At 40.2% G+C, this 8932-nt stretch overlaps 1 protein-coding gene across 1 annotated transcript; it reads left to right on the top strand.

Annotated features, from left to right (window-relative positions):
• The first annotated feature begins 6146 nt into the window (after nucleotides 1-6146).
• LOC146886654 (putative cyclic nucleotide-gated ion channel 20, chloroplastic) lies at nucleotides 6147-8332 on the top strand. The gene is made up of 6 exons (XM_085672608.1): nucleotides 6147-6152; nucleotides 6190-6456; nucleotides 6604-6749; nucleotides 6859-6936; nucleotides 7416-7545; nucleotides 7773-8332. Exons 1-6 carry the CDS (start codon nucleotides 6147-6149, stop codon nucleotides 8106-8108), a joined length of 963 nt encoding a protein of 320 aa, XP_085528734.1. The 3' UTR covers nucleotides 8109-8332.
• The last annotated feature ends 600 nt before the right edge of the window (nucleotides 8333-8932 follow it).

An 8932-nucleotide genomic window follows, 5' to 3' on the forward strand; every position in this document is an offset into this window, starting at 1 on the left:
TCAGACCCGTCCATTTTGTTCGGCAGATTTGGGTCTTTGGGCCTGTTCAGGCCTTAGGGCCCGTGCGGGTCATCGAGCCCGTCTGGGGCTTCAGACTTGTCCGGGTGATTGGACATATTTGGCTCGTCGGGCATGTTTGGGTCTTCGGGCCCGTCCGGGTCGCTCGATTTGATCTTTGACTCTGACTTATTGTAGCATCATTTAGGGGGACCAAGCTATTCGAATCAATAAACGAGGGTATTTCTTCCAATTGACTGACACATTTAATTTGAAGTGCAGTAAAAGATAGGCTGAACAATGGTCTCTACGGGACCTCACTAGATAAGCATATTCAATCAAAGGGCGAGCTTCCCCAAAAGCCCTGGTCGAATAGCACACACCCGAGCGGTCAAAACCCTAATAGGTTACAATAGTGACACGCGCTGTCAGACTAACGCCTCTATTGGGTTTCGAAAAAAACTTAGCCAAAAACACCGACACTCGAGTATACTTTATATTGAGCCGCTCGAGTGGCTAAGGTAACAATAACACCGAAAAACGAGTGGTCCAACGACTAAATATCTAAAGCGGAAATTGAGGTTTGGAAGGGCCCGTCTAGGTCGTCGAGCACATCGGGTCGTCGGGGTCGTCCGGGTCATCAAGACCGTCCGGGTCGTTGGGCCCGTACGACTTGTCGAGTCCGTTCGTGTCGTCGAAACCGAAGACCCGGATAGTCCCGACGCTCCGGACGAACCTGACACCTAGGATAGGCACGACAAATCGGACGGGCCCGATGACCTAGACGCGCTCGACGACCTAGACGGGCCTGACGACCCGAACGGTCCCAACGATCCAGACGAACCCGACATCCTGGACGGACTCGATGGCCCGAATGGGTCCGACGATTCAAACCGGTTCGACGACCCAAATTGGTTCGATAATCCGTACAAGCCCGACGACGCGGACAAGACCAACGACCGGAACGGGCCTCACTACCCGAACGGTCTCGACAACCATGACGAGCCCGACGATCAATACGGGCGTAACGACCCCGACGGTCCCGACGACCTAGACGGGGCCTACAATCCGAACGGTCCCGTCGACCCGGACATGTCTGACGACTCATACGGGCAAGACTATCCAAACGGGCCGTAAGGTATTTAGTCGTTCCCGTCTAGGTCGTCGTTCCCGTCTAGTTCGTCGGGCCCGTTCAGGTCGTCGAACCCGTTTGGATTGTCGGGCCCGTCCGGATCATTGGGACTGTCCGGATAGTCTCTCCGGTCAGGGTCATCAAGCTCATCCGAGTCGTAAGGCCCGTCCTTTTCGTCGGGCCCGTCGGGGTCGTCATGCCCGTCCGGGTCATCGGCTCCTTCCAATTCGTTGGACCTGTCATGGTCGTCATGGTTGTCCGGGTCGTCGAGCCTATTCGGGTCATTAGGCCCTTTTGTATCGTCGAGCCCATTCAGGTCATCAGACCCGTCTGGATTGTCGGGCCCGTCTAAATCATTGGGTCATTGGGGTCGTTCGGATCATTAGGCCCGTTCGGGTCGTCGTGCCCATCCGGATCATCCGATTGTCGGATCCGTTCGGGTTTGCGGGCTCATCCGTGTCGTTGGGCATGTCGGGATCATTGAGGTCTTCTGGATCGTCGGGCCTTTCGTTGTCATCGAGCCCATCTAGGGCTTCAGACTTGTCTGAGTGATTGGACATGTTTGGCTCGTCGGGCATGTTTGGGTCTTCGGATCCGTCCGGATTGCTCCACTTGATCTCTGACTCTGACTTATTGTAGCATTATTTGGGGGGCCTAACCCACCTAGCCCTAACCCACTAGAGAGGGGGCTTCGGGGGTTGGGGCTTTTTCTTGGCCCCCTCATTTGAACCCCCTAAAAGAGGAGTTTATGAAGAGTGTACCAGAGCTGACCTATGGGCTAGGGACCAAATTGACACCTCTAATCCCCATACCAATTTGCATCTGAGTATCCAACCATTTCTTCATTTCCCCTTAACAGCAAAACTCCAAAAGTTTCTGTCCCATGTAAGTATCTAAAGATTCGTTTCACAGCTGTGAGATGTGAGACCTTGTGATCTTGCATGAATCTACTAGCTACACCAACACTAAATCTTAAATCAGGCATTGTGTTACACAATTACCTTAAGCTACCAACCATGCTTATGTACATGACAAGGTCAACACCCTCTTCTTCAGAGTTGCTTTCCAACTTTAAACCAGATTTAACAGGAGTGGTGGCAGTGTTGCTATGCTGCATATTGTATTTTTTGAGCAAGTCACGCGCATATTTAGTTTGATGCATAACCACTCCGCTATGCTGCATATTGTATTTTTTGAGCAAGTCACGCGCATATTAAGTTTGGTGCATAACCACTCCACTTGATATTTCAGTGAATTCAATGCCTAGAAAATAATTCAGTTTTCCAAGGTCATTCATTTCAAACTCCTTCATCAGCTCCTCCTTGCACTCTTTTATTAAACCCTCATTGTTCCCCGTGATCAAAAGATCATCAACACAGAGACATATGATGACTCTTCAATCAACTATGTTGTTCTCATAGTTTTTCACATATAACCCATATTTTGACATGCATTTCAAAAACCCAACTTTCTCAAGAAACCCATCAATCCGCTTGTTCCAAGCCCTTGGGCTTGCTTCAACCCATATAAGGCCTTTTTTAGCCTATACACTTTATGTTTTCCAACTTCGTTCACAAAGCCACTAGGTTGGTGAACATACACCTCCTCTTGTAGTGGACCGTTCAAAAACACAGATTTTACATCTAATTGATGTAAAATCCAACTCTCATTCGTTGCCATAGCCACAACTAATCTCACAGTTTCGATTATGGCCACAGGCGCATAGACTTCACCGTAATTTACACCAGCTTTCTGCATGAAGCCTTTGGCCACAAGCCTGGCTTTATGCCTCACCACAATGCAGATTTTACATCTAATTGATGTAAAATCAAACTCTCATTTGTTGCCATAGCCACAACTAATAATCTCACAGTTTCGATTATGGCCACAGGCGCATAGACTTCACCGTAATTTACACCAGCTTTCTGCATGAAGCCTTTGGCCACAAGCCTGGCTTTGTGCCTCACCACATCACCATTTGCGTGCACTTTGACTTTGTAAATCCATTTGAGTAATGGGCTTCCTGTTTGGTGGAAGCTCCACTAACTCCCAAGTTTGATTCCTTTTGATAGAATCAATTTCCTCCTCCATAGCTTTCCACCAATGACCATATCTTGCTGCTTCTTTGAATGAAATGGGTTTAGATTTTGCAATTAGTGCAAAGTGAACAAGGTTTCCCTCTGTTGTTACCGTTGCATCATGAGACATGTCATAATCACGAAGATAAGAGGGAAGTTGTCATACCTTCCCTGATTTTCTCGTGGTCTGCGTAGTGGAGTTATCTTGACCTGCCGAACTTTCTTCTTCCATCATGATTTTTGAACCACTCACTTCTTCTATGTTAGTTCTCTAACTCCAGCCTGATGACTCATCAATGTAAACATCCCTACTTGCTGACACCTGCTTCAAAATGGGGTCATATACCTCGTAGCCACCTGTCTCATGATAGCCAATCATAATTTGCAGTTTGCTTCTGTCATCTAGCTTTTTCCTCTACTGTTCGGGTACGTGTTTGAAGCATAAAGAACCAAAGATCCTTAGGTGTGCAACATCTGGTTTTTCTCCTGACCACGTCTCTTCATGAGTCATCATCTCCAGCCGTTTAGTGGGAGATCTGTTTATCACATATGTGGCTGCATTGGCTGCTTCTCCCCAGAAATAGTTTGGTAAGTTCTTATTTTTCAGCATACACCTTATCATGTTTAGGAGCGTCCTATTCCTTCTTTCCGCAGCTCCATTGTGCTGAGGGGTATATGGTGGGGTGAACTCATGAATAATTCCCTCCTTTTCACAAAAATCAGCAAATTCAGTTGAGGCATATTTTCCTCCTCCATCAGACCTCAACACCTTCACGTTACATCCACTCTACCTTTCAACCAATTTCTTGAATCTTTTGAACACAGAGAACACCTCATTCTTCCTCTTTATCGGGTAGGACCACATTTTCCTGGTAAAATCATCAACAAACGTTATTATATACCTGTTTCCACTAGGTGTCTCAGCCTGCATTGGTCTACACACATCAGAGTAAATCACACCAAGTTTCTCAGTGGCTTTGGTTGGAACAAACTTTTTGAATCTTGGTCTAGTCTGTTTGCATTGAATGCCTCCTTTGCAAACTTCATTTGGAACTCTGACTTCTGGCAGCCCAATAACCATTTTCTTTTGGCTTAGTTGGTGCAGATGTTGAAAGTTCAAGTGTCCAAATCTGTTATGCCACAACCACTCATCTTTATCTATTGAAGTGGCAAAACATTGGTGCCTTCGAGTGTTCATAGCAACTCGGAACGTTCTTCTTGCTATCATATACACTCAGTCCATTCTCCTTCATCTCCATAATGAAACCTTTCTACTGCAGTTGGCCAAGGCTTCACAGGTTTGTCTTCAAACCTGGCACATATAGCACATCATCAATAACCACTTCTCTATCATTAGAGTCTCTCAACACCACACGACCAACACCTTATGAGTTTAAGCTGCTGTCATCTGCAAATCTAATCTTGCATCAATCTTAATGAACTAATCTCTTCTACCTGTCATGTGTGTGGAACATTCGGAGTCTAGGTACCATGAGGATTTTTCATCTGTACTAATATCATTGGTCTTGACCATCAACATTACAACATCTGAATCTGAAGAGGCAGCCTCATCTTTAGCCAAATTGGCTTGATTCTTGGACTTGTTCTTGGCACCTTCACCCTTCCAACACTCTCCAGGACTGGTTTCAATTATGTTGCTTTGCTGCCAAGCTCTCCAGGACCGGTTTCAATTATGTCTGCCACATCTTGGAACTGAAACACAGCCTTCATCTTTATTTTCCAATCATCAAACAGTGGTAGTGCACCTTGGATTGTGCTTCCATTCCCAGCCATCTGGACTCTGTGAATGCAAGAACCTATCAATCTTTGATACCTACACCGCTTCTTGATATTCTTTAAGATTGCCTTTCGCAGGACTATGCACTCTCACAGGACGAACTGTGCTCTTGATACCATATTCAACATAAAGACAAACTATTGAGAAAAGTAAAGAAACAGAATCTTGAAACTGTGATAAGAACAGAAGCTCTAAAAGGTAATAATATGAGACGTACACCTCGTTTTATTCATCTACTTCTCTCTTTTACTTTTCTTTTAATATGTTTTGGGTCTTTACTTTTCTTTTTCTCTACTAAGTCGCGCACCTCCCTTTCTTTTTTTACTGCACTACATTTTTCCTCTTTACACCCATTATTTTATATTTTCATAACCCTATTTTCACTCCTCATATCACTATCTTTTTTACCATGGTACCTCACTTTTTCATATATACAATTTTTTTTAAAATAAAAATGAAAAAGTATATAAGACATTAAAAATGAAAAATGTTTTTCTTTTTTGACTTTTTCGTGTCTATAGGTCTATTTTTAAAAATTAAAAATTAAAAAAATTAAAATTAAAAAAATCAAATCAATATCCAAACAAACCATAATTCATTAATCTTACACATATTTTTGATATTTTATATATTTCACATCATTTTTAATCTAAAATTTATTAAAAACTTTAACACAATGATAGGTATTTCAATTTTGTCTATTTTATCTCTATATGACTCATATTTGGACTATTTCTAATAATTTTTTCTCAAAACTAGTCATCTTTTTTATATCTTCAATTTTATATTTGTTCCATGTTTATTATTGTTTTCAATTTAAATTATTAAAACAATAGCTTTTATTTTTCTTATTTTTGTACCTTATTATTAAAGTTATTAAAATTTTCCATAAGGTATTATATGAGTTTCTTCCAAAAATCTACCCTTAAAATATGTTTCGGAATATTTCACGCATTTTGAAAATTTTATTTCGAAAATTTTGTCTCGGAAATATATATATATATATATATATATATATATATATATTATTGACTCAGTTTTTCTTTGGTTATTCATTTAAGAAGTGACATTCAACGAACCATTCCTTAATTAAGCCATTTAAGAAGTGATTCAATCAGAATCAAGGATTTTGATGCAGTAAATGGAGGTTAACATTTGACTTGGTATGATTCTTCTTCTTCCAGAGGGTTAATCAATGTTTTCGAAATGCGTGCCAAAGTTCTAATATCCCTGGATGTCTGGCATTCATTGATTGTGGACATAGCCATGTTGGGGACAATCAGCTTGGCTTATCATCAAACCAGTGGAACAACAATGCAGATGCTATTGCATGTTGGAATTCCTCTTCCACAGGTTCTTTTGCTTATGGGATTTATAACAATGCTGTTCCTCTTACTACACAAACAGACATCGTCACCAAATACATATATGCTCTATTTTGGGGGTTACAGGTATGCACTTCTTTTTATTCAGCTATGTAACTCAATGTAGAAATCTCAAATGCATATAAATGGTTTACTAACTCAGTATCAAACTAGTGAATGCATATGAATGGTTTAATATGTATAGAAATTATACCCAATTTGATCTTTATGCAGCAAATCAGTACTCTGGCCGGTAACCAAACACCAAGCGACTTTGTGTATGAAACCCTTTTTACTATAGCCATCATAGGAATGGGACTTTTGCTTTTTGCGCTTCTCATTGGAAACATTCAGAACTTTCTTCAAGGTCTTGGACGGAGGTAAAACTTACCTTATACTGCAACTTTTAAGCAAACCTTGATGATCAAGTGCTAATGTGTTTGGTGTTGAATCATGCTTGATTTTTTTTTTCTTCATTCTCTTTTATAGGAGGCTAGAAATGCAACTTAGATGCGGTGATGTTGAGCAATGGATGAGTCATAGGCGCTTACCAGAATACCTCAGAAGGTATAATATTTTCCCATTTTTTTTTTTCATAAATCACTCCAACATTATCAATGAACTATTTGTCTATTTTTTGATTCAAGTCATTGATTATTAACTCCCACCCCCTTCCACAACTCCCTTCTTGGCAATGTCTCATGACCCAAAATCTAAGTTGTTAAAAGTTAAACAAACTGAAAAACATCACAGTTCTATGATGTAGAATGTCTATAGGCCAAAATTTTACTGTTGTCATTTTATCTAGTTATTATGTTTTAGAAATCCAAATGTGAGTCTTGAATCTCAGGTGAAAAAAAAGAAGGTTGAGCAACATAAAACAAACTTAAGGTTTTGAATTGAATATGGTGTTATTCTCTTATGTGGTTTGGCTTGAGTATCGTTGGTGTTGTGTCTCTATGGTGAATCTTCTTACCCTTCATTGTCATATGAAATAATGGATCAAACGGATGTAAAAGTAAATAAAAGATATGTTTGTCACGCAGGAGAGTACGAGAGGCTGAACGATATAGTTGGACTGCAACAAGAGGGGTGAATGAAGCAACACTAATGGAGAACTTTCTAGAAGACCTCCAAATGGATATAAGACGCCATCTCTTCAAATTTGTTAAGAAAGTAAGCACTAGAATATCTGTTGCATAGATGACTAGTTATCATGCTTACACTTGAATGGTTTGCAATATGTAGTTTAGAACAATTTTGAAGGAAAAACAATATGCCCTCATGATGAATCTATGTATTGAGGCAATTGTGTGAACAATCATGAAAGCTTTTGAAGATGGTATATTTACATTCTTACTCTAACAATTTGTAACCATGACATGAGGATCTAAAATCTTCAGGTTCGAATATTTGCTCTGATGGATGAACCTGTCTTAGATGCCATTTGTGCGAGACTGAGACAAGCTACTTACATTAAAGGAAGTAGAATTTTGAGTCAAGGTAGTGTGGTAGAGAAGATGGTATTCGTGGTGCGTGGCAAATTGGAGAGCATTGGAGAAGATGGTATTAGAATTCCTTTATCTGAAGGAGATGTTTGTGGTGAAGAACTTCTGACATGGTATCTTGAGCATTCTTCTGTCAGCGCAGGTATAGCAATATATAGCAATATACCTTCTTTCTTTTGTTTTTCACCTGGATCCTCCTTCAGAGACTACTCTGTTAGAGACATGTTGTAGAATTACTTGGTGCAAGGGTAATGTGCTTGATGACTTAACATTCTAAATCAGAGATCAAAAGTATAGACATCAAACTCTGGATTATGAAAAAACTTGATTCAACTTTGGTTATTTATGCGATCACCAATACAATTTATAGAGTCATATGTTTCTGACCGTTGTACTCAAAACATATAAAAACAGCTATAAACTGGCTAATTCATTAACTTTCCACAATTGAGCCTAATTCATTAACTCTGGCTCAATGTGTTTATGACTGAGATATCTTTGATAATTGTGTTATTTTAGGTATGAATCACCTTATTGGAGATCCTTTGCAGCAATCCGTATTCAGGTTGCATGGAGATACAAAAAGAAACGGTTAAGCCATGTTAATTCAGACTTTCAAAATAAACATTGAGATGATTGTGGATTGATATTAGATTAGATGGAGATCTGTAGGAAACTAGAGATGTGAATAAACGATAAATATGATAACATGACTTTTTAGCACTTTCTCCCCAAATTTGCAAAGGTTAAATTGGATTGGCTATTTCTTGCTAAATTTATCATATTTCGGAGATGAATGCTGATTTGGTTTGAATAATTTTTATCTCTCACTATTCTCATAGGATTTGAACCATTTATGTGTTTGTCATTTTAAGTTTTGTTTGCGAATAAGAAATATAGGGCGGAAGGACCCCACTTTTTTTTTATTGGATGCTTTACTTTGATGCACTAATCTGTTGTCTAATTTGAAGGCTTTTAGGCTCAATTGTGAGTGGAATTGTGATGATTAACGCGGGGTTTTATGTATTTATTGGATTAAATTAGTATGGTGGTGA

This window comes from Vigna unguiculata, chromosome 4, assembly GCF_037176805.1.
Source record: "Vigna unguiculata cultivar grain cowpea cultivar isolate G323 ecotype 2 chromosome 4, ASM3717680v1, whole genome shotgun sequence".
NCBI classification, from domain to species: Eukaryota; Viridiplantae; Streptophyta; class Magnoliopsida; order Fabales; family Fabaceae; genus Vigna; species Vigna unguiculata.

Bases quoted from the DNA above. Each gene is read 5' to 3' on its own strand.
- LOC146886654 (XM_085672608.1), top strand. The intron at 6,750-6,858 runs GTAAAACTTACC...TCTCTTTTATAG, and splicing joins CTTCAAGGTCTTGGACGGAG to GAGGCTAGAAATGCAACTTA. The intron at 6,937-7,415 runs GTATAATATTTT...TTTGTCACGCAG, and splicing joins TTACCAGAATACCTCAGAAG to GAGAGTACGAGAGGCTGAAC.